At 35.0% G+C, this 27,509-nt stretch overlaps 1 protein-coding gene across 4 annotated transcripts; it reads left to right on the top strand.

The window, feature by feature from the left end:
* The first annotated feature begins 897 nt into the window (after positions 1-897).
* On the top strand, positions 898-20,564 carry LOC124300403 (uncharacterized). 4 transcript variants are annotated; one of them, XM_046754484.1, is made up of 9 exons: positions 898-988; positions 8,227-8,328; positions 8,718-8,940; positions 11,310-11,621; positions 11,860-12,056; positions 13,677-13,832; positions 17,502-17,790; positions 17,901-18,029; positions 19,703-20,564. In XM_046754484.1, exons 2-9 carry the CDS (start codon positions 8,252-8,254, stop codon positions 19,994-19,996), a joined length of 1,677 nt encoding a protein of 558 aa, XP_046610440.1. In that variant the 5' UTR covers positions 898-988; positions 8,227-8,251; the 3' UTR covers positions 19,997-20,564. The 4 variants fall into 4 exon arrangements, with proteins under 4 accessions (XP_046610440.1, XP_046610442.1, XP_046610441.1 ...); XM_046754486.1 differs by lacking the exon at positions 898-988 and adding an exon at positions 7,374-7,589; XM_046754485.1 differs by lacking the exon at positions 898-988 and adding an exon at positions 7,727-7,745.
* Positions 20,565-27,509: the final 6,945 nt, after the last annotated feature.

The raw sequence follows: 27,509 nt of genomic DNA, 5'->3' as shown, positions 1-27,509 counted from the left end.
AACATTGAAGACGCAACTTACGATCAGTATTGGGGTCGATGAGCGCATGCGTTCAAATATCAGCATATTGCTAACAATTATTCACAACATTTGTAACAGGGTAATTTTGAAGCTAAATATTTCTTCATTGTGTTTCGTCTCTATAAGAGGAACCTTGACCCGTTCACTTTAAAACTAAAATAATAACTCGAAACGCCTTTATTCCATTAAAGAAACACTTTCTGGACGATTTTGAGATTTTTTGGACATGTTTCAGAAATTGAGAGTTATTTTCAAAATTTATGTTTTTCTCTCAATGCGACAATAGTTCTACAAAATGAAGCAGCAATCGATTCGTCAAAAAATTTTACCCTTATTTCATTTACTTGACAATAATTTAATGTGCAGTATGTCGCGAGAAAATCGCATAAAACGAAAATCAAGATCGTACACTGTAGTATACAAAAAAGCGAATGGGTTAACACACACACAGCCTAAGCGAATTATCCTCAAGCCTGAATTTTCACCCGATTGTAACTTTAGTCAAGCGAAAATACAAATGAATTATTCAATATAAATGTACTCTACTCCTGAAGTGTTTTTAAACGCCGCGTGGAGACTATGCATCTTCCGATCTCCGATTGTGATTAAGCAAATGAACCCAGTGGGTAAATTCCTTTGTGCAGAACCATAAGTCTGCTGTTTCAAGCCAATCGCGTTCGAGAATAAAGTGGAAACCACCAATGAGTTCCCAGGCTGCCACTAGAAATGCATAAACGAGCACACTCACGATCAGTGATAACAGTGACAGTTGCCTGACTTCTTGTACCGAATACCAGATGGTGCTACACACACACTTTTTTCTGTACCATTTTTTAGATAGCCGAACAAGCGGTTATCTAATGGCACCGCGTCCAGTTCATCCTGCAGAGCTGAAGCCTGCAGACGCTCTGGTAACGTCTCAGTTTTAAGAAGAACGCAGTCTCCAGTTGAATACTACAATATAAAAGTAAGTACTCACCAGTGTTTCGCAGTACTAAGTATAAATTTTCGAATATTTACATTTTCATATCAACTATTTAAACCAAGTGAATTACTCCCGAAATCATAATTTTTCCAAACACCAGCTGTCTACGTTAATTTAATAACTGGCATTGTAGACATGCTATTTATAGTGTCATTATTAATCAAAGGCGTTATTACTCCGTTAAAATCTTTTATTAATAAAAAAAGAAACTGTGATGACTGATAATCTGTTAATTAGTATAATATCAGCATCGAGATAATTCGCCGTTAATAAATAATTCAAATTTATATTGTATAAAAATGTATCGCACAACTTCAGTCGCACCGTTTACAAAAAAGTGAGTAAAGAAGGTCGACCCCGGGTAAGTTTTTGTGACACCTTAATGCGCTTGGGTGGGTCTGGGTTCACCATCTTCCTCACCCCCTTTGCGTCTATCACAGGAAAGCCCAGTAGACTGACTGCCGTTGGTATTCTACCGCCAATGGTCGTACAAACATGTGTCATATAATTGTTACGTTGGACTCCGTATAACCAAAATAGAAGGCAAGTGTAAATATCGTCAAATCATAGAATTGACAAAACAGTAGTGACAACAGTTACTGAATTAATTCATACTAAAAATAAAATTTACCGAAGACTGAAACTTGATAAATTCTTTTAAACGTATCTGACAACACGTTGTATCGATGTTCATAATTATAATTTTTTAAGGTATATGAATGGTTAAATCATCCGAAACGTAAAAAATATTTCGTCCCGTTTCCCACGAGAGTCTTCGGGAACACATCAAAAATATGTTCCGTCACGGAATACGGTGGAATGTACTTGACGTTTAATGCTACTGTGCCGCTTGACAAAGAAGAATAACTCCATAAAAAGTCGGCATCAATTACGCAAGCTACGACAGATGAAAAATAGATAGACTCTGATCTTGTTAATTTCTTACATAACTGGTAGAAAAGGCAATGGTTGTTTATACATATTTTTTCAAAGTTTATCGACTGTAATCTTTGACGATTGTTTGCAAGTTGCGCTGTTAGTTGTATTTTTTTCAATCTGCTCGATTCTACATATCATACGTAAACCCTTTTTTCCGATGGAAAGTACCTGTACAGTGTAATTTTAAATATACTCGTACTTCAGATAAATTATTATTGCATTCTAGCATGTTTAACAGATGCTGATTTTTTTTATATGTACATGGGTTTTTCAATAATTTAAATATTCACAATACTTCCGAAATCAAAAGTTTTGCTACATATAATGTATAATATGTATATATAATGTATTGTGATCATGGTATGCGCAATTTAAACCGTGTGTATGCAAAATACCACGTAGATCAAATTTCATAAAACAGAATGTCTTAAAAATAAAATCTAGCGTGAAAAAATTATTTCAGTACAAAGACATACATCCAAAAATGTTGTCTGCAATGGAACTCGCGTAAGGGTATGAAAAAATTATACCTGCTTTGTTGGGTAATTCGCCAATTCTCGATTCGCAAATTTCACTAAAATATCGAAATCGATCGTACATTTTAATGTCTAGTATATTATGACTCGCCAGTAAGGTGCGTGGCTTTCTTATCAGAACTTGAAAATGATTAATGTATTGAAATTTTGTTTTCCTATTTCGGAGAGTTAAATTATGAAACGTAAACTCACGGACTCTCTTTCCGTCTTCGACCTTACTTTCGGGGCACAAGTAAAGCAATGCGCAAATTTCAGTAAGATTTGTTAACATTAGAACTGCCAAACCAGTCAAAATGAATGGTTTTACAATTTCATTTTAAAATTCACGGCTACACATTAGGGTGTCCTTGAAAAGGTCATTTTTGAATTTCGACTGTCCTACCCCCCAAATTAGCTCCAAATAATTAGAAAATGACTCTCTAATTTTTTCACAGGTTTATCTCAACGCTAACCCTTCCCGCCAATCGGATGGATTTCCCCATGTAAAACACACGTGTTTCGGACACATTTTCAGGGTATATTTTATCAAAGAAGCAATAATGTTCAATAAGATCGTGTATTTGAAATGCGGAAATCCATCCTGTTGGGTGGAGCAGCTAGAGTTGAGGTCAAGATCTAAAAACATTAGGGAATTACTTTTGAATCATTTGGAGCAGATTTAAGAGGTGGGACAGTCGCAATTCAAAAACTACCTCTCTAAAGACCACTCTACTACACATTTGTGAATTTTTTGGTCAGTCACACCCTGGTATCTACATGATTTCCCCAATTGACTAACCGTAGACTCTTCGAATGTTAATCGATTCCCAAACATTCGTTTTGCAACGCATAGAATAAATTGTACATAAGTTCGACTCGATCTGGCAAATATGCGATAGGAATTTGAATTACAAATACTACGGGTATAATTCGTAGGATCGACATAATTTCAAGAGTCCGACATTACGTCCGTCTTTATTTCGGTAAATGGGGCATTATTTTTTAAATCGAATGTGCTTTGAAGTTCAAATTTTCGATTTTCTTCATTTAAAAAAAAAAATAATATTCTTTAGGAAATCTTTATTTTCATATCTTCTTAAGCGATGAATTTTCCGAATATTGTCTGTTTAAATTCTTCAAACGAATATTATTAGAAAACGAAATGAGATGCCGGAAAAGTCGAGGCTTATTTTTTTTTTCGTCTTGAACTATGGATTCATAAAAAACAAAACATAATGTAATTGTACTTTACAAAAATTACTAACTGCATTGAACTGCAAACAATATTTTTCTTCTTATCATAATGATTTAGTGTTATTTTTTTGAGAATTAATTATTCGCGAAATTTTTATTATTCATTCGAATGTACCCTTTGTTTGTCTATGATCGCAAAACTTCACCATTATTAAATTTAACACAATCGATTTACAAGTGCATAATATAAAGTCCCTCATCGAAGTCACTGACACTGTGGACACGTTTTGAATCAACCATTTTTCCATAAAAAATTTTGATTGCCCTTCCTCCCACTTCACGGTATGGAGCATATAACATAAACATTTGAATTAAGCGATAATTGTAATTAATGGCGTTGAATACTGGTTATGTTATGTTGCAACAATATGTCAATTAAAAGTAATCAAAAGAACACAATTAAAATGCAATTTTCAAAAATGTACCATCGTGTAGCGCTAAAAACCATTCAAAAATGTATAAATTTCTTGAATTCATTCGGAGTTAAACAATTTTTATTGGAATAAAAGCGATTATGCATAAAATAAATGTATTCTTTCTTCAAATTTTTCAAGTTAACGATGCCATGTCTGAATTTGTAAGGCTTTATTGAATGCTATGTACTGATAAAATGTTTACAACCTTATTAATAACAATTTGTTAATTGCAAACAATAACTAGCGTTCTTTAAAACTGAAATTGTGCAAAATTTATACAGTTCGCTTGTAAATACACATGAAATATATTATTTGTATAAATGTCGTATATTCTCGAAATCCTTGCTACCGGCGAGGACTTTTCTTCATATTTTATATGATATTACAGACGAACGGTTGCATTGACGATATTTTGATAGGCGGTTGAACTTATAGAAAATAAACAGAGCTACAAAGTGCAGCTAAATTGATATCGTTGTGTGCGATTCTTGGAAATTAGATCACGTTAAAGTCTGAGAACTATAGCTAAAAATCTAAATTTTGAACCCAGCTGATGAAATTTTAATTTTCATAAGTCAGAATTTCTTTGAATCTGTAGGTTATCTGTCTAATGTGTAGATGTCATTGATTTCCCAATTTTTTTTTTTTTTATCTAACCTTTAGATATAGATTTGTTATTTTTTGTGTCCTTACTTCTACGTGATCACCGTCCTTCTGTCTAAAAAAAATGTTCACATGGTTTTTTGTGAATGAAATTGTATTTAAAATTCTTATCATTATGGCTCAATTATTTTTCGTTAAATACTTTCGATTTTTGTTTATATCCAATAAATCATTGATATAGAACTCTCATGTTTTCGATTTCAATACTTTCTAACAATATATTTTCAATCTACTTTTCTACTTCTTGTACGCGTGTATGAACGCAAGCTTTATTCACAACAATCGAATATATTTTGTTCTTATTCTCAGCAGTTGGGCAAATCCACGAGGGCCTAATTTTTATGTTCTGATTTTTCCGCAGAAGTTTTCATCTACCAAAATGCAAAGCAAATCAGTATCTCTCTACTTGAAACTTGAAGAATATCTAGGGTAAAACGAGGCAAAATGATTCCGTAGGGCAAAACGATCATATCAAAGTTTAAGCCAATCCGCTATCAGATCATAATTTCAATTATGCACAGTGTGTGTGTCGCGACCAACGTAAATAAATTATGTAAGTACAACAAAGCAGCCGTGCGTGTTACTGCAGATGAGAGATAACTGGGCTTACTTCAATCGCATACTCTTGTAATGCAAGTGTTCTATTATTTGTGTCACGCAAATCTTTCCCTTATCAGGATCCGAACAATAACCGTATTATATGTATAGATGAGTATACATATGGGTCACATTGTGTGCATACATTTTTCGTGTCGATGATGGCACAGTACGTGGGGTTGAATTATACTTTGCGTTTGGAGCAAAATGGTTATTCATGGGCCGGGCAAAAACGAACATAGGTAACTCAAATGAAACATCACCGGTGACCGTTCACCATTGGGTTCTTAATCAGTACGTTTTCGGGATGGGCTTACAATACCCGTACCGCCATTAAGGGGTAAGGCCACTATAGCGGGGGAAAAAGTAAGCATATTTTGGGAATTTTTTTCAGCGGGACAATCGAACAAATCAAATTTCTGAAAAGGGTCCTTCATTGTGCATATCGTAAACTGGATAAATAATTTTTTTCAAAGTAGTATAAGTGAACATGGCGGCTGCAAAACTTTTCTTCGACGAAGCCTTCTTTTTCAAAGGCGCGGGTTCGGCTGCCAACTCTAGCTGCAATTTTTAATTTACAGTCAATCACAATTTTTTTCTCGATTATACACATAATAGCTACAGAACTGCGTAGGTTTTTTTTTTTTTGTTTTTTTTTTGATGTTTGAATTTTTGAAAAAAACGGCGCATTTTTTAAATATAAGTTTAAAGTACCAAAAATAAAAATTGTCCAGAAAATGTTCATAAAAAAAAAAAAAATATGTAATATATCGGGAAAATCTTTGGTACTTCTGTGCAGAATGTAATTGTGAATATACAGTTAGAATTTCAAGACAATCGGTCAAGATTTGTTCTCTTTTGTTGTTTGTGCTCGAGTTATGAGTGCGGACGACTTGAAAGATGTAGTTTCAAGAAAAACGCGTTTAAAGTTTTCGGTACGGAAAAATGATTCAGTATTTCTTTGGATTGCTAATCCGTAATAAATAGTTAAACAAACCATTAGCCTTCCGGTTAACTTTCCTTTCCGCCAAGGCCTTTCACTTTTTTTTTTAAAGTACGCAATCGGGTCCTCATCCTTTTTTGCACATGGTCAAGGTATTCTTTCTTGAGCACTGTAAAATTCTCATACGGCTTAGCATCTACGATTCCTTTCATATTTTTCCCACCTTAATCATTTGAGTATGTCATTTTTAAGGTATCAAAGCATTTTTTAAAAAAATTTAATGAAAAACAATTTTTCGATATTTCTACAGTGGCCTAACCCCTCAATTCCGATTGTACAGAGCTTACATTCCAAAACCGTCGATTACGCGAACCAACAATCGAAGTGGTACAAAACATGCTTGTAACAAATGAAACGTTACGGTAAAAACCCATGTCTTCACAAAATAAAACCCCTGCGCTGTAATAAAAGCTGCCGGCAATGGATAATTTATTTCGAAACGTGAATATGTATGAATATCACGACATGAAAAAATAAACATCTCGTGGTGACTATTTTGCCCCGTGACACGAGGTAAACGATCATTTTGCATCGGAGCGCTGTTTTGCTAATTACAGCAATAGTAGCATCTTATAAAGTCTCTGAAAATTAAAAATTATAGCCAAAAGGTGGTGGAATTGGCATTAGATGTCACCGTATTTTATCAATCTAGTTGATTTTTCTTTAGGAGGATGATTTTTCCCCGGTCTCCGTTACGTAAATACCCGTCAGAAGGTTAGTCGCGAAGTACTTTCAAACTTTTAGCACATACAAAAAAATGTACCATTATCTTTTCTATGCGTACGTATACGGTGTTTTCTGATTCTATAGCACTGAAATAAAAGTGTTTGTAGTGGAATTTCCAAGAAAATGATAATGCTCCAGCCGCACTCTAAAGGTCATTTCTAGTGACCGAGTCTACTCTTATCTAAACACAACCCAGATAGCACCACATGCAAAATAACTACGTCAAAACATATTACCAGTTGTAGTATGGATGTGGCGGCATTTATTTTCAGTATCTGATATTAATTAGCGAGTACCCCATAGTTGTGCACCATATCACGACGTATCAAAATTGTCGTGATAAATATGAAAAGTTTTGCAGTGAATTAGCAATATTTAATTTATGTGCGTGATCTTTGCGCGGATTCGATCAAAAATTTACGCTCACTCTTGTGCAAACATTGAAACGTGTACGCTGATTGTGTTTTGTAGTAATGAACAAAACTTTGATCATTGCATGTCATAACTATCCGAATATTGGGATTGTCACTGTGCACTGCGTAATCTGATGGAAAAAGTCAAACCAATATAGCCCAGGTGACAGCTAAACATTGACGGTGTTTTTTCGCGCACGGATAGTAGAACAGGTATATTATTGATTGCGTTTCTTTAATTTCTGTCACATGAGTAATTTGAAACCTCGAGAGTTTCAATTTGCCGTCATTAAAATTGAAAACTTAGGCTATCAGGTGATTAAATAGCACCGACAACGAGGCTCTGACGTCATGAGGACATTTTCCAATGCCGTTGATATAGATGAACGTACGTAACTTGCAGTAATCTTGAACCTGCGAAACGCAGAGAGGAAATGTCAAGACCGACACAATTTTAGTAATATTCGCGCGTGTTCAATGATTATGACATGTGATAACATTTCAATGTAGGTATTACCAGGAATCGCAGCCGTGGCGCGAAGCTTGTATGTAAACAAATCCATCATAATACGACAGTCTGCTTTTAAGTTCTAAAGATATCAGTGAAATACTGCAATAAATAGATTGATATCTCCCGGTGAATTTACTGAAACGGTAATCATAATGGAATTATTACATTCAGTTTCGCTTTTAGACTTCATCTTGACTGAAGTACGCAAATGAAGATGCGGGTTTCGGTAGCAGGGGTGATGGTGCTATGCCTTTACGTCAACGCTGCAATTGCGAAAGAAGTATGGTACGTACAGTTTCAATAGTAATTACCAAAAAGTATCTTACCTGATACGAATATGGAATATTTTTCTCAATAAGCCTAGTTTCGTGTCCATTTTGAAGTGTTTCATGCAATCAGTTTTAAATACGCAAACAATTTATTTATATAGCAGATCATATCATATGGTGGTATTTGTACTTATATTGATCGTAGTTTTTCTGATTAACACTTCGATGTTCAGTTGCAATTTAATAACTGAACAGCTTTTATCGGTAGAACGTAATTGATATTTTTAGCTGGTCGAAAGTCATTGCACTTAGTTACAGTATTGTAATCAACAATATTTTCCAGAATCGGAGACAATTGTCGCAATTATATTCCGACGGAATCAAAAATTAATTACTTTTTTTTAGCCCCGATAGCGTGATTAAAGATGCTATACTCAAATTAGCACACGCAATGCGGATAAATAGTCAGAAATTAGAACGACATGAACTTCGTGACCGTCAAGCAACAGAACATATGAACGAGGCTGTGGGAACTTTAGTTCAAAAAGCGTCCGTTCTTGACACGATCACGACACATTTCACGAAAATCGAGGATCGGATATCTGGAATTGAGCAGCTCATTTCGCAGGTAAGTAAGAGGTGGTTCTCCCTGAGAAATTCTGTACGGTTTCACCTGGCATCTGGCGGTCACTATTCCTGATTTTGTTACGACCTCAGCGTATAGTGTAGTCCTCTCAAATACGACCACCCGTAATTTTATTTTCGATATCCCTCACCGTTCCAAAGCCAAAAGCTGTCAAACTTCTAATCTTATGGTCATTTATTATAAGCTGTAAGAACTGCAGAAAATTCTATGCAAAATTGCAAAATTTTTAAGCCTGCTAAAAGTTCGTAATTCGTCGAGAATTTATAAATTATTCATCACGTTTACCAATCAATTTATTGTTCGAGATTTTTCCGAAGCTCTGACAAATCTGAAAAAGAATTACAGAATATTGTAGGAGAAATTGAAAATATTTGGTGACTATGCGTGCAAAAGATGTTTCTTTACTCTTCGAAATTATAGCCATATTGTGTAGAATTTGATGTAATTTTCTTCAGATTTGTTTACAAACTGGCCCCCAAAAATCTAGAACAGTAATTGAGTTGTAGCAGTATTAAATAATTTATATCCAAACCAACAAAGAAACCACTTCCTGTACGGTTTTATAATGTTTGTCATTCGGTGTAGAATTTTATGTAATTTTTACACATCTATTCGACATTTGCTCAGAAAATCTTAAGTCTAATGATTTTTAACTTCGAAACGGTGGGAAATATACATAGAAAAAGACTTATGATTCTGTTTAAAAGTACTTATATTGTGTACTGAAATTGAGAAAACTGTTGAATAGTGACCGTTCAACGCTGGACGAAACTGTTTGAAATTCCCTGCACTCATAATAAGTCGGCACTCAAGGCCTATTGAATAAAATATTATCGTCAAGAAAGGTAGCCTTTTGTTTACTCTCCCAACATTATATAGCCTAAATAAATGCAAATATCAGCCATGAACCCTAATTTACTTTTAGTTGATATAATAGTCACGTTTATACTTATACCGGTGTCGGAAAATATGTTGAGCCCGATTTCATCCAATAGACCCATATTTATATATTGTAGATCAAAGTATTGTCACCGAATCTTACTTTTTTTCACCATTGATTTCTTCTCTTTAAATGTCAACACGATCTAGTTTATATAGGTAGTAAATCTGACTGTACAGGTAAAGTGTTCGGAATGTAAATAGATTTCTGAAAGTGGAATCGCAATATTCGTAAGCTATTGAAGCTGAATATCAAAAATTTAGTAAGTCTGTCAAAGATTATAATTAAATGAAACTCCATATGGTCTTCAAGTTTACCAACGAATCATTTTTCTTTCATAGAAGTCATCGTTATATGAACACGTTCCGTTCGTTGACCTCGCTGCTATGAAGTGTGGCACATATTCCATCGCATGAACAGACAGTATTGTAGTTAGAAATCACTGACCCAGAGAGCCGTCAGGGGGGGGGGGAGTAGAAGGATGGTTATGTATAATATCAGTGATGGGGAGGGTGGGAAACTGTGATGTTTTTTTCTGAAAATACGTTGAAAAGTTATTTAAACTCTATCTATTATATAATAACGGCAGTACATTGAGATAATAATAATAATATCATCGTAAAATTATCCATTTCCGTCTATAGTAAACTGAAGAGTAAATTTCAACGGATTGATGATCGTATTCAAATTGACATGAAATCATCTATTGCGCTATCTTAGTAAAACTCTAAAAAGTGAGACCGATAAAATAAAAGAGAATACATAGATACTTCTACAAGTATAGAAGACATACGGGCTTATATCCTTGGAGACTATCAATGCTGTTTGGACTAATAGTGACATTAGTTTTAGTCAGTGAAGGCTCTCAAATTCCGAGATTGTAGTTGCTAACGTTAACGTAACGAAATACTGAAAGAAAAATCACAATTTCACGCCTATTGAATGACTTTGTATAGGCGCTGAGTTTGCAAATATGAGTATGATCTGCATCGCTTACCGAATCTTGCAGACAATCTTAAAGCTGTGAAATGATGTTTTTGAGAATCGCATCCCTATATCAATGTTAGGAATGTTAACTCGTCCTAAAATGCACTACAATATTCCCAAAGAATATTTAACCGCATGCACATTGAGTGTACATTCCAATTTTCAAGTCAGTACAATCATCAGACACATTCGTGTATAATAATATAATGTTAATAGTCAGGATTTACAAATAAAATACTATTAGGTTGAGATAACAGTTGAATTTTCAACTCGAAGTAGCCACGAAATAAGTAAATTTCAATATACTGGATAGTCTAAAGTATGTACATGTATTTGATTCTGAAGAACTATTTAGCCTTGACAAAAGATATTTTATCATACGTTTTCATAAGAATATTTTCTCCTTTGTGTTGTCCTAATCTAGAAAGACGAAAGAGAAAGAATCCAGTTGCAGAAAACCGTGGATTTGGTAGAAAAGTTGGAGAAATTTCTGGAAACACAGTTCAAGGAAATGAAAACTAAAATGTCCGAAATAAGTGAACGTACTGAAGTAACTACACCATCGACAACTCCTGAATCCACATTGATGTTAGATATAATATCCAAGATAAACGATACAGAAGAACATTTAATAGAACAAGTTGCAAGGATTGAATTAGGCGTTAGCAGGATGGCCAATAAAACTGACGATAACATTGCTGTTCAATATGAGAAACTACAGACCGTAATAGACGAAGTAAAGTTTTTTTTGACTTATATGATTCTTCCAAATCATTTAATTTCCAGTTGGTAATTGGATTGATAGTGTGTTGATGACCTAACATCAGTTGAATCCTGTCTTGAACAAAAAATGACTTTGATATCATCAAAATTATAAAAATATACAAATGATTATTTTACATATCATGCAAGTACAGGATCCTGTCAGTGAACTTTTTATCAGGCAATTTCACCATTGTATGAATTTTACACAGGTACAAAACATAAGCGGTAGAATTACAGACATCGAAACATCTCTCGAAAAAGATCACGAGATCTCCGAAAAGGACAAAAACGAAACTATGGAGCAAATGGTTAACGTCGGATTAATTCTGCAACAGCAGAATGAAACACTTGGAACAGTTACCGAACATTTGGAAGGCATTGCGAACCGTGTCCAAGTTTTACCAACGTAAGATAGTTTCTATCCCTTTTATTCTATTGCAGTACGCAGTAGCAGTTAGTTCGAAATATTTGATGTTTTTCAAGAATTTCAAGAGTAAACGAGCTAAGAATCAATTTAAACGGTCAACAGTAATTTAAAAATGTACCACAGCTATTTCCCCTGTCTACATTTTATGTTGCCGATAGCTTGATAAACAAAGAATGTTCTACGTTACAAATTCTAAGAGAGCTCGTGCGTTCCTTCAATCTGTAATTTAACAATTTTTACAGCAATACTTAATACTTGCAGGAGAATTTCCCCACCTTGACATATTTTGAGATTGAAGACTCGATTACGAAATATCTTATAGACTTTTCATTACAAAACGTGCCACGTCGATCAAAAAATTTATCTTTAACTTCAAAGCGCAATTCATCGGTTATAGTTTTTAGCCTTTTCATTATGTATGTGATAATATTAAGAAGACTTCTAATTTTAATTACAACAAGCGATGTGTCCGGAATCAGTATAGTGGCTAATTGATCGGGTGGCTATTTTCGTGAAAAATTGAGTATTCGGTGACGGGGTGACAACAACTATTCAATCGCCCGTGATATCTGGTTATAAAGTGGCAGCTACACACTTTTCAGAATTTGTTCACTCTTGGGATGGCATCCTAAATGCATTTTCATGAAGTTTAGTATGCAGTCTTTTGATATTGATCTTGCACATGTTTATGGATTGTCAAATTCAACAGTAGCGGGCTTGGGAACGACATAATTTCTCAGTAATGACGAGATTTATACGTCGTAGTAGGTTACGATTTTGAACGCAACAACATAAAAAGACCATGATTTTTTTAGGCTGCTATTGAGTATTAATCAGTGGTGGGTAATGTAATTGGCTCTGTATGATAAGTCTTTCTGTGTTTAAAACGATTTTAATTGAATATGCAGTCAAAAGCGATGAACCACTTGCGCTTAACAAATTAACAAATCACCATTTGGTATTATTTCTTAATGGACTCCACCCAAAAAAAAATTTCTCAGATCGAACTCGAATTCGGTTAATCTATAGCCCAGCTGGATTGAAGTTTGTGCTGGATTTTTTTGTACATTTATACAAATGATTATCAAATTTTCAAGGGTTAAATTTACAACTTTAGCTCACGCATTTCTATCTTTGAAAGTCCCTAACTCCGATCCTTACAATGAAGCAAATCGACTTTACTCGGAGTGTTTCGGATTCATTTGCTCACACGCTTTTCATTGTTACTAACTATTTCAAATTATATTCAAAGGATCTGATTTTTCGAAAAAATGTTTTCACCCCTATGCCATCTTTCGGCTTCAGTTACTTTTTTCGAAGCTCGTACGATCTGAAGTATTTAGTATGTGTACTTTTTTCAAACCTAAGATTGAAATATCGTGGAGGGTAGTATTGATGACCTTGTATCACTGACTTAACAATTTTGAATTACCCCATTACAAAATAAGAAAAACTATAAAATCTTTTCGCTTTACGAACTACTCGAAGTAGTATAATAGCGCTAAAGACATTGTTTGAGACTTGTAAATACGCGAAGCGATGCACATGAGTGGAATCAAAGGAAATGTTATCCAAGAATAATTCGTGTTTTATTTGAAGGGTATCTGAGGTTGAAGCTCGTCATCTCGAAATAAAGGAGGCAGTAAAAGGAACTCAGCATACGTTGGCAGGTTCACTTACCAATGAAATTGACGGATTAAGGAATCAAGTCTGTGAAAGTGAAGAAAAAATCAAAAACAGTGTTGCAGACCTAAGGTGAGACAAGAAGAGTTACTATGCTTATTACAGAAATTTGATAATATTCCTTACTTCAAGGGTTCCACAAACAAGACTGTAGGTATTATGTGAAATGTTTTTATTTGAGTAACTGGATCGAATCTTGATGAAAATTACATAACCGCGCCTAGCACAACATGAAAATTTAATATGATGATAATCGAAGTATCATCACTTAATGTTGTCGTGATACTCCGAATGTGTCAAGTAATCTCTATCAAGATTAACTATGGTGAGAATTCATATTCCCACCAAAATGTTCATTAGCATTCGGATAATCTTGGCCGTTGAGAAGTCTCCATTGCAGTAAGATAGCCATCTCTAGCTGCATGGTTTTTACGATACAAACATCACCGAAATGACACCATATCTGATTTATAATGAGTTAGTGATGGCTCGTGAGTTATGCACGGTTGCCTTTGTAGCGAATTATAGTTACTTGCTCAGCAGAGTTTTTTTTTTTTTTTACCTTTTACCTTCAAAATCGAAGTACATGGTGAAGCAAATGAGATATTTCAATAATTAAATTTCAGACCCCCTCTTTCAGGTTTAAATCTAAAAATATCGGCCTTGGAGAAAGAGTAATAGAAATAAAAATTGTAGGAAATTCATTTCCTGTAAGTTTGTCCAATATCATTTTTATGTAAAAGTCAACAACAAACGAGATAATGCAATAATCAAATCCCCCGCCCTCCTTCCCTTCAGGTCAAACCAAAAAATTATCGATCACAGAAAAAAAATAGTAGTGTCTAAAGTTGTAGAAAATAATATGTACTTCAGATTTGGTTTTGGCATTTTTACTGCGAAGTTGAAAATAAACGACTAATGTAATAAATAAGAAAATTCACCCTCAAGTTCGGTATGGTGACCGAACGACGAAGAGTGGATTCTCGAAAATCTGGATTTAGACTACCCCCCCCCCCTCGACTCGTGAATGACTGGACTAGAATAAGACTCAACATCAGGGATAAAGTCTCACTCTCAACTTTGTTCAAGTTCAAGTTGATCTTCAATTTGAAGATTGACCAGCTTTTTTTTCCTTGTCCGCCGTGACTTTCTACTTATCAGTGTCTCGGAAATTTTTCATGTGTAACAATTTCCACTAGTCAACTAATTGAAAATTTCGTAAACCAAATGATCGGAATATAAAGTAGGCACCTGAAACTGATGACCTGAATTGTTGGGAAATTTTTGAAAAGCCCTAACTGAGGAAAAGAGGGCCCAGGACAAAATCGCCCACGTTGGCCGGCAACGTGAGTAAAAAACTACGTGGCTGTTGGAGGGTTAGCTACCATCCCGATGTTCTTGGGTACGAATTTCTTTTCGGCATTACATCACTTTCTGGGACGCAGGGTGTGACGAAACCGAACGGACAAACTGTTTCTCCCTGATTATAGTTTATTACATTTATTCTAATCAATTAAAGATTTGATTTTTAGTATCCTAGCTTACAAGATACTTAGTTCTATTTAATGGTTGTAGAAATAACTTTGTATAAGTATTTTTCGGTTAGACTGCATAATACGAACCGCATACTACTTTAATGTTGTTATAGTTGCGTTCGGTATTTCGCTTGTATCGACCCGTTTTTTGAATTATTTGGAATCTCGTTGTAAATTGTGACTTCGTGAGCTAGTAGAGACTGCATTTACTTCCGGATTTTTGATACGCATTCTTGTTACAAGTATGACTTCCCATCTATGCAGTAGGAATCAAAAATGCCTCAGACTACCACCAACGATTTATTGGTAGTTGCTCATCCCTTACAGTAAGGAATATCCCTGCTTTCTAATACTCAAAAATCTAATTTGTTTGCTATCCTCTAAGCTCAGAGTTTGTTTGCGAAACCGCGTTGACAACGCCAAATCTTAGAGCGTGAACGATCCTCAATTCTGTGAAACTTTACATTTTAACACACCATACTGATCAATTATCGTGAGATTTGTATGCCTTTCAGATACTAATTGTAAGTACTTAACCAAGGTCCAAGGTTTTAAGTGTTTGAACTTATTGTTCGTTGGAGAATGAAAGCAATGCCTACCGCAAGATGGAAGATGTTATTCAATGTATTGTACATCCATAGTATCCCACAAAGAAATTGTTGCATCACAAAACTCAAAATCTATGGTAATTTTCCGTAAAAATCACTTGAAACCGACGCAGCATGCCTTCTCAAGCTAGAGAGTGGAAGTACCCACACCAAGCAGCCTGTCCCCCTAGACATAAACCCGTAGTACTGGAAGACAAAATAGTTTGCTAACAAACGCCCAAGAAACAACAGCTCTTAATTTCAATTGCCAAAATCGTTTATAAAGGTCATACTATTAACGTTTTCTAAAACTTCAACACTCCATATAATACAACATGAAATAACAATTAATGCAATTCACATGATAGTAAAGACAATTTGCAAAATATAAAAATAAATGCAACTGTTCCGTTATCTGTAAAAATCTAAGGCAACCATCGTCATCTCCATTTCGAAAAAACTTAATTTTCCTCCCTTTAATAAATTGCAGCGGGGAAGTCGTTAAAATCGCGAAATCAAGGAAGCCCGGTTCCTGCCGGATGGAGATTTACACCCTTTGCCACCTCTCATATCCTGATCGAAGGATGTTGGGCTAGCTGCCCACCCCTTCCTCCTCAATTGGTTCTGAAAATTTGAAAAAATACTTTTGGTGAGGGACCTAACTGTACACGACTGTCAGTCGTTCCATCCCGTAATTTCAGGAATGTCGGAAAATTGGTCACTCTATTTTTAAGAGTAAATTATGCGCTCTCAGAGTATGGGCTTATAAAGTTTTGCCCAAACTCACAATCAGTTACGTACCATGGTTCTCATCATGAGCAAAACTCTTGGGTTGCCGAAACTCGTATCTCTTTCATCTCACAATAATTTTGTACAACTGACCTTTTATTATATTGGTTGGCGTTATTGTACCGTAAGATGAGTAATTTGTGGATGTTTTCGTACATGAGCATTACCTGTATAATTCCGCTATCTGCGACTGTTCGGCGTGAATGATGCGTATAAGGTTTCGATAATTGTGAAAATAAGTTACTTTAATTTTACATGGCCGGTGAAAACTAACTACCACGAAATACGATTCAAACGTGGCGGATATGAAACAATAAAATCACAAATAAGTTCTGAGTAATAGTCCACGCTAGTTGTGGCATGGAAAAAATTCAATTGAGTGCTATTTGCAGAGGGAATAAATGATCACAGATCGTTTGACGTCATTTTTCGATTTCATAGCAGAGACTTTTCACATATTGGTTATGTTTGAATCGTATTTGGCTATGGTCAGTTTAGTAACTACTTGAATTTGGTATCACTTATTTTGGTTATTAACAAGACCTTGTACGTGTCATTTGTACAAAAAAATCTTAAATGTCGTATTTTTATATACGATGCTAAACACAAATATGCGAATATTGTTCATTTTACGCCAGGATAATTCGCCGGAGAATATTTTCTTGCAACTCTTAGTAATGATTGCTATAACATCGATTACACGAAATAATTGTGAGTTGTGTACAACCCAAGGTTCGACAATTGGTAATGTTACGTATTGCAGTCTCAAAGTCGAATGTATCTGGCAAAAGATTTGTAAAATCATATTTATTACTCTTTACTTACGACAGGTCAGATTTCGCCATGAATTCAGAGAGTGTGAATAAGGAATTAGCACTCCTTACTCAGGGTCAAGCCGTGATGGAGTCTACGGTAGACAACGTGATAGATACAGGAACGAAGGTGGAAATTGGAATCCACCAGATTATTACGGGTGTTAAGACATTGATCAAAGACCAAAATACAGTATTTAATGATAACTTTGACGAGAAAATTAGCGCAGTTTCAAACAATATCATCGGAAATCAAAGTAAGGCTCTGGCAAACTTGACAACTAAAGTCGAAAATGAAATTCTTACGGTAAGTTTTTCTCGTAACATATCTTTCGATTTGAAGTATAACGTTTTTGGAAACATGTCTTTATAACTAGCCAGCCTCAATAAATTTAATGACATATATAATAATTCCAGGTTTGGAGAGAAATACATGCGATGTATCAAACGATGTCTCAAAATGCTGCAATACTAGAGAAACTTCATCAGAAGAACGAAGTGTACGTCAATGATACAACTTCGACCATAGACGGAATAGAAACGCAGGTTTGTAATTTCTTCAATGTAATTGAGAAACAAAACCAAAACTTTAACCAGCACAATTCGTCGTCCGTCTTCTTAACCCATGGGTTTTGGCAGCCGTCGTGTGATGACAAAACAACCATAACCGTATTCTATCCCCAGCGTGCAGTGCCAACGCTTCATAATCGGGCTTACGTTGGCCCACTAGTTTCACCCAACCGTCAATTATCACCATCCTTGCAACTATGAGCCAGCGAATGTTTTCGTTAAACCATAATTGGCTCAACGGTTGCATCCAAATGTCGAGTAATTCAAATTGTTAACGTTGGCCCAGCATTGCCAATGATAACACCATGCTGGCCCAGTTGTTAAGCCAACGTCGGCTGAACGTGGAACTGATATTTCCTTGTCTGAGAGTTAAATCTTGATCTTGTAACCATATATGATTTCACGGAATTAAAGTGGGATCGAAAACATATGATATGATCCTTTTTCCTCGTCAGTTCCGAGTTGAAAATTCTTCCCAATTTTTCAAAATTATTAGAAAAACTGGGTTTGCGTGTATTTACAGCTTTATTATTTTCTATAACTCTATAAATTTTCAACTCCAACTTTATATTCATAATTATCGATTTTACCACTATTCGAATTACAAAAGTTCAAACGCTGAATAAGGAAAAAATTAGCAGTTTCAGAATCCGTGTTCATATGTATACATCATCGATTTAAATTTAATGTTTTGGCGCGATTATTATCACCAGCTTTTACTTTTAAGCAAATATTTCCGAATCATTCGTGCAAGCCTGGTGAAATGTTAGCCTCATCACGATCTGTGACACGAATTAAATTAAAGGATTTTCATGGTACTGTAAAACCGCACCGGGAAACAATCGAGGTCACGAAATTTGCACATGCATCACTGCTGATTTTACGCATCGAAAAAAATAAAATTTTTTAAAAAATTCCTCGAATCTCAGTTCTTACATGAGTTGTATAATTTTCCGAGATATTCAGGACATGGCAAAAAGTAGAGATTTGATTGTCAACTTTCAAGGTGCTTTTTTAGCTCAGGAGCCTTTTTCCGATATCAATCTGTGTATTTAAATAAAATTCAGTATAATGAAAAGATCCATTTACAATTAGTATCTACAAAAGTTTTGTTGTTCTGCAAAAGAATTCCGAGGTGCAGCCGCATCTTGCATCTCAGAAAACTATTGAGATACCGTCCGTAGATTTTCTTTGCTTTATAACACGAAATGAAATTTATATTTAACTTTGCTATATAGACCCAAAAGGTACGTCTCAAAAAATAGCATGGGATCCATATGGGAAACCCTATTTATTCGACGCATTCATAGTGAGCTCCAGTTAAGAATAAAACATACAGTAAATGATTCAAAGTTTAACCAATCACAAGCCCAAAAAAAATATCGTCTGCATTAGTATACATATTTTACGAATTTATCACGCTGCTTCGAAATGGTCCCTTTTCACAGAGATTAGTGAAAACTAAAGAAACAACCCCCCCCCCCCCCGCCGTTAATTCTGTTTTCAAAAACATATCACTCACGATATAAATAGTACCTCATCTGTGCACCAATAATCTGCAGTTTTTCAAATAGATCATTTTTATAAAAATTCTGAAATAGTTTTGTAAATAAAATATTGCGAAGTTGTATTTAATTCTTCTTTTACAGGTGGCAGATATGTCGAAACGTACGTATCAAGTTCACGAAAATTTGAACGTTTTAATGAACCGCATCGGTATGGTGTCCGACGAATTCGGTGAAATCAAAATCGCACTTGAAACAGCACTGGATAATATTAAAGCTTCGTTTAAAGAAGTACAACAGAAGGAAAAAAATATTACTGGTGTAGTACCACATCCTATTCCAGAAGACTATGACGAGCCGGAAATGAACCCTGATACTTCAAAAGTTAACATCAATCTAAACACAAGAATACCAATCTCAGACGTCAAACCTAACTGAGCTTGCGTATGTAACTTTATGCATAATAAATTGATAAATAATTTTGAATATTGCCATTCTGTGATGAGCGAAAGAAGGATGATTTTCCCGCATAAATCGTGGTTTATAGTGATCATTAAGAGATAATCGATTTATTTGAAACGACAATAACGTTATTGCAATTTAAACGGAAACATAAAAAATTGAAGAATTAATGCGAGAAATTATTCATACTTCGAATATAATTTTATTGTATCACTTCAATTGAATTACAAAGGATTCCATGCTATTATTGTTACAAATATTTCTTATTGACTATTATTTCGCTTGAAACACTTGAGTACATGAAAAATCGGTTTAATAAGTTTTTTGATAACCTAATTGTAGGGCCGCTCAAAAATGGCAAAAAAATCGAAGAAATTATATATATAATCAGTAGTTCAAGTTCAATGTACTTGCCCTCTACCTTTGTATACAACATAAGCAGGTGCCCTAAATCATTTAACTCGTTGCAATAATTACAATATTTACCATCCACAATTTTGTAGTACATTGAGTGTAATATAACTCTAGTATTGTGCACACTTGAGAGCCGAATTTAACATCGTACTTTTAGAATCTTGAGCGGTAAAGGTGTGTAATATTTATTTGTTTATTGCGACAGGTTATATTCTATAATGATAGTTATATACACGATTGAGTGAAACAATGCAGAATTTATTATAGACAAGAGCTCTCCGGGCTGGAATAATCAATAGAAGATGCGAATGAGTAAGATTTATCACTTCCTTAGGATCAAGATATTCATATATGCACAAATAGTACATTAATATTAAATTATTATAGACCATTGGAATAATGATGTTGCGGAATAGTTCAGTACATAATTTGGAAAATAAAGAAGGAGTGTCTTTAAAATTGTATAAAGACGAAAGAACAACAATAAGAAACCATTAACAAAGAATAGCCGACATGATAAGATTTACATCAGTACAATTTATCTTACAACTCCATAAAAATTAGTTAGTGATAATTTACATGGCCTTAATATACATCGAAAAGGATTACAATAAATAACAGGTGCTTCATAGATTGAATATACAATATTATACGACAATATCGTTAAAACATCTAGCAAGATGTTAGTTACGATAATTGTTCTGCTTCGTGGGACAACATTAGAAAGCGGAGTGCGGTACAAAAATCCTCATCCCCAAAATGCCTAATTTGCCCAAAAAAATGCCCGGAGGCGAAGTGAGTGAAACAAGCGGAACGCTAATTGTAATGAAACAGAAGAAACAGCTGTCAAAAATAATCCAAATTGTACAGAAGATATATCAAAGTGAACTTACCCCTTTCGAGGTAGACGAGTGGCATGAACCAATAATTATGACGTGTGGATTAGAACGATACATATAAGTACAGATGTATAAAAACGAACAAGTTGTACTGCTCAGTCTGACTCCGAACGTGTATCGTCTAAATCTAAATATAAATGGTATTATAAGCTTGGCAACAGCCTGCGTATACAATGAATAAGAGGAGATAGCCCGTGACCATGTGCCTATACATCTATGTATTAGCTTGATCCGATACAGGTAACTTCAAATAATTCTGGACCTGATCACTCAAGTTCAAGTGGCCATAAAAAATAAGCGAGGAAGTGAGTATTCCTTTTTCTTCATCAAGCCGAAGAAGGTATTTTGCATACTTATTTAATAATGCCTGTTCATTACCAACCAAACTTTCTTGAGTTACATTTTCCCTTAAATCCAAACTACCTATCGGCGCAAAGAATATATTTTTCATCGGTATGACCCAGTCGAATTATTATTAAAATTAAAAGAACTTCCTTCCTTTTGCCAACTTTAACTGTAATTGGTTACGCATCATTAGAATCGCATAACGGTTAGACGGGGAGAAATCACCCCAGCTCCAAAAAAGTGATATCCTGGTTCAACAATGAATTCCAAGAATATAAAAAGAAATATCTAGGTATTGTTCAAGGATCGAGAAAAAAGCTCTCTCAATTTTCCTAGTCAAAATTACAACAATTAAGGGGCGCTACGAGAAAAATTTTTTGGGGTGAAATACATCCTCAGTAACCAATTAGTTAACCTTCTCCTACCTAAGTTTTGAAAAAAACCGCGAGGCTTATTTCCACGAGTAAGTAACTTTACGATGGGTTTGAAAGATGTTTAGCTTTCTTCTCTCATCCCAATTACCTTTATAATTCGTTTCATTACTTGTCTGAAAACGGCCAAAAATTCTATAAACCTATCAACCAACTGAAATTTCTCATTCTTTCTTCCGTGTCCATGCCCTTCTTTCCGGAAGAGTACTATTTTAGTGTTATCCACATTTAAATGCAGTCCATTGATCTCGCAGTACTCATATAAGGCTCATACATATACAGGGTGGGGCATTTAAAGTGTGACAGAGCAATAGCACTCAAACTGTTGGTGATACTGAAAAAAGTTTCATACGAAAGTTATATTGTTTGAAAAGGCCGACATCCTATTATTTTTTCGGTGGAGGCACTGAAGCTACGTCAAGGTCAAGTCCACTTTTTTAAATGGAACTATGTATTTTTTTCCACGATATTATTACTGACTTTAAGACAAATTTAACGACCTACAACACAAGGTCATTGTAAGCACGCAAAGTATGAAAATAGTCGAAAAATCAAATTGAATCGAAATAATTACTTTCAAGTTAAGAGTCTCGTGAATACTTTTGAGATAGATTTTCAAGCGAATTTTCAAGCGACACGATTCTCTTATGTTTGGCCTGTATATTATATATATGTATAGTTCGGTACAACTTCCCAGCCTGTTACAAATTTATCCAACGGGGAAATCGCATCGGTATGTAGTTCAATTAATTGAGAAGTCATGTATTCTATGTTCAACTTGACTCGTGTATCTGAAGTGTGAAGTTCACAGCTTCGATTCGTGGTTATGAGAGACGGCTTGGCAATTGGGATGGTAAAACTTTGCTTTGGGGAACATGTTACAGTTACGTCAATTGGCTTCGAGGGTAAAATCATTTGTGTACCTTGCATTTGCTTTTTAGCGATATCTGTTACGAGAAAGCGACTGAAGGTACATTCACTTGGTATGGGATTGGTTAATTTTTCGCAGAGTTCTATCGTATCGTCACGATGTGCCACACCATGGTAACTAGCAATAAAATAATCGGTTATTTGTTTTAATTCAGGAAAAGTGACTTCTCTTAAATAATCGTTTGGTGTTAATTTTAAAGCATACGTTGGGCTAGGTGTTACATAACTATTATTCATTTTTACTAGTACCGGGGTATTCTCGATCATTATCCACGGTTCCTTGTCTAGGTCAGGCAAGGTGAGTATATGGATAAGTTTGCCTCTATCAATAATTATCATTACATCGCTTATTCTAATAAATTGCTCGTAATTTTTCCATTTAATGGATATTAGCGTCTTTTTGTTATGAGCGTCGAAAGCTCGAAGAGCCATCATTACTTCCTCTGGAGTGAAAAGAGTATTATCAATAATACTGTTTTGGCAAAGTAGCGATGTATAATTTTGAACAAAAGTATTTCGCACTCATCACATTCTCATTTCACTCGCTATTTGAAATCATCCTCACATATGTACTCACACTCGCGTGCAATGTTTACCTGTCCTCTCTCCCTCAAATCTAGCCGCTTGCCTGTGTCACGACTCAAAACAAATCAGCTCTTCATCTTATGTCCTATTCTCCACTGTTGCGAAATCATGTCAGTGTATCATCTATTTGTATTATCGCCTTGTAAATCCTCAGTTGTCGTTCTGTTCTCTTGCGATACAGATCATATCGCTTTGTATCTTTCTCGAATAAAATATCCTTTGAAGACGATTCATCTTGATAATCCTTTATGAAATGAAAAATATCCTTTATTGATAATTAAACACAATCTATTTCAATCCTCATCCCGATTCCTCGCTATATAGTCATTCATCACTAATTCGCGGATCCTACATCAACAATCCAGTCTCTATCGTTATCTCTCCAAACAAATGCCATATTTCCCTAGTTGGATAGCAGTCATCACTAAATCAATTAAACGTTGCAATTCCTTAATTTTGAATAGAGTTAGAGTTACGGCTTCCGTGTACTCATGATACATTTAAGCATTACATTTCTTTCTATTTTTAATAATTTTAATCGTCCCTATATGTTTTCTAGTGACTGTTTGAGTTTGACCTGGTTTGCATTCAAGGTGTTAATTTGGACCTGATTAATATGCAAGAATTTTGCCACAAGATTTAGAGTGTCCGTCGCAGTTTTTAGTGAGGCTAGATTTACATTAATTATTTCTAAATCATCTACGTCGACACATTCCACAGATCGTCTTTTGGACTGTTCCTAAAAAGTTGAATATTCCGCTTTTATGTCTGATGTCCGAAAAGGGATCAAGCTTCCTCGGGGAAAACATTTCACTTCTAAGAGCTTCTCGGGCGACCTCCTTTCCAAATTCTGCTTCAAACATATCCAATGTTTCATAACTGACGTCATTTAACGTAAGTGCTTTGGGAGTATTTGTTTCGGTTCCGTGAAATAGAGATTCTTTCAATATAAGAGGACAGGGAGTCATTTTAAGAATAGGCGTTTCCATGTTCAAGATTGTCTCTAAAGTATTCTTGTGTGAAGAAGTGCAAGCAGTTTCTAAGTCTAATGCATCGAGGGCAGACTGGGCGAGGAATCGCTGACTCGGGGTTCAATAGTTCAGATAGGCATCACGTATCGTCTGTAGGCCTCAGATTTTGTTGTGAATTGCTTATGATGGTTAAATGAAACTGGTTGCATCAATAGATTGGAATATCTTCCACCTTTCATATGTGAGAAGTTAGCATATCATTTCTCAGCACATCGAAAATTAGATGGAGTTGTATTTGCATCTAACTGAGTTCTATAGTTCCTGATAGTTTTCAACAATAGTTCTGACCATTTGATACAAAACAACGAAAATTGAAAAACTTGTATGCTAACTTCGCATAGCATATCACTGTTTCAGTACTTACTTTAGTTGGATTTTTTAGTTTTCGGTAAGTTCTATAGTTCTATAAACAAAACTCAAGGAGTTCTGTCAGAAAAACCGTGGAACCTTTTTTTTTTAATTAAAAAATTTAATAATCAGATTTTAAATGTACGATCAAGATATGTTGAAGCTTCTACGGGAGTTTTAAGCTTTGATAATTTTTTACGTTGCAGTATTTGTATTGCCGAACAATCTTCCGAAGTTTTCTCAATCTCAGCATAACCCGAAGCCAATGACGTGGACGTGTTGAGAACTGGCTCCTTTTCAACATTTCTTGTTTCTTCGGTTTTTTTTTTAGCTTAGGTTTTTATCTTGTTTTTTTTTTAATCATTTTTTTTACCGCGTTCATGCGTTTTTTCTTCGAAATATCAACTCATCAAACTCTATATTCTAAGTGAAAATCTAAATAGGGCTTAACCACAAAACTTTGTAATATTTTATTCGTTGAATGTAATCCATTCGATCCCGCGCCGCACTTTCACCAGCTCCCTTTCATTATTTTTAATTGTTCCAGTAATGATTCATCCCGTTTCTTTTTCGTTATATCTTTCTGAGTAAAACTGTAGAAGTATAGAATCACTCGTTGAATCTTTTTTTTCACCCCCCTGAAATTGAAAATTTTATTAAAAGTAATGATTGAATTTTCATAAAGAGACCTCATATTGTTGCCTCTACGATTGAGTTTTATAGAAGGTATTTGAACATTGATTAAAGTTTAAAACACAATTACATCAATTACGCGGATATTGATGGGTCCTAAGATTGGTGCGTGTTTATTTGGCATCGTTGCATATCGCGTACCTACATAATTAAACACGGCTTTATCTGGGTTTGAGGACTTACTATTCTCGATTTGTCATAAGATCGTTATAGCGATACCAGTATATTCCTGCTGGCGCATACGCGATATAGTGCTCACTTTCCAGAATATAATCGACTACTCCCATTAACATATACACCTTGTCTCATACCTTTACAGTTTTTGATATGGAGCCTAATGTATGAACAGCGAGTTTGTCCTTATTTTCGTAGCCATCGCCTGTCACAATACTCGAATCAATAATCAAGTGAACCCTATAATCTGTGCCATTTTCGACTGATTTTTTGCACCCGAAACAAGATCTATCGACTTATAAACTATCGTCGATCGCTTCGTGCATTAGATGAAGTCCAACACATAACATGATATCGACTTTGACACTCAACAAAGGATACTTATTGCTGAAGACGATTTTTCTTGATCTTGGTGAATTGTTGAATAATATTGTTCTTGGATATGAAGGTCGTGAACATCAAAACACTTTTTTTGTGTTAACGTTTCAGCTCACTGCCATCGATCAGTTCCAACAATAATAATGATGCATCTGGTGCACAAGTTAATCAAAAAAACTTTGTTTCCATCCCATACGTTGCGGGGTTGTTTGAGTCATTCAACAGAATATTCTCTAAGTATAAAATTCAATTTGTGGATAAAAGTGCACATGATCTATCCTCTATGTTTGATTCTGGTAAGGACCCTTTACCCCCGTGTATGCGTTCTTATGTAGTCTACAAAACTCCCTGCAACCAATGCAATATGTCCTACATAGGTCAAACAAGTAGGCAACTACACACCAGGATAACTGAACATAAACGCAATATCCATGAGCATGAGGATAATTATACTGCACTGACGAGGCATGCCATCGATTTCGACCATTCATTCAATTATTCTCAAGCCAGCATTATTGACGTTGAACCATTGTGTTACAATAGGTCATTGTTAGAAATGTGCAATATTGTTGCACATCCCAATTCTGTCAATCGAAGACAAGATATTGAACATCTGAGTACTATTTACACCTCTGAGATACACTCATCGTAACTATCTATTACCGACTGAGCTTGCGCTAGATTTTACCTTCTTAACAAATTCTGGTTTCTATTTAACCCGTGGAATCTGTGCTTGCTCTGATAATGACTGATATCGGTCTCCCCCCATTACACACTGGACGTTCCACATGTTCAAAAGTGCTCCAGACTCAAAACCTAAAACGGTCGCTGTGTGTTTTTATTAAATTGACAATAAGGAAGAATGCTTGGGAGTTTCGTATCGCTGTCGTAGTGTTTTTTTGTTTTTTTTTAAATGAACATTTGTGTTTCATTCGATTATTCTAATACGCATTCACTACATACTAGTGGTTCCTTTTCTTTGGTAATTGAAAGTGTCAATTCACACCAGGCAATCCCTCTCATTTATATTTGCATAAACATCCCTGCTTATTACCTAAACCTTTCATATTTAATTTTGTTATAACTGAGTTGTACATTATTTTATTATTTCTGTTCGTGACAGATGTTTTAAATAAATTGTTCTGAGGAGGGCCCCCATCAGGGCTGAAACGTTAACACAAAAAAAGTGTTTTGATGTTCACGACCTTCATATCCAAGAATAATATTATTCAATACTTATTGCTGTTGGAATATCCGCATG

The sequence above is a fragment of the Neodiprion virginianus genome, chromosome 3 (genome assembly GCF_021901495.1).
Source record: "Neodiprion virginianus isolate iyNeoVirg1 chromosome 3, iyNeoVirg1.1, whole genome shotgun sequence".
In the NCBI taxonomy this organism is placed as follows: Eukaryota; Metazoa; Arthropoda; class Insecta; order Hymenoptera; family Diprionidae; genus Neodiprion; species Neodiprion virginianus.
The sequence above is the reverse complement of the archived record's forward strand: the minus strand, read 5'-3'. Positions and strand labels throughout refer to the sequence as shown.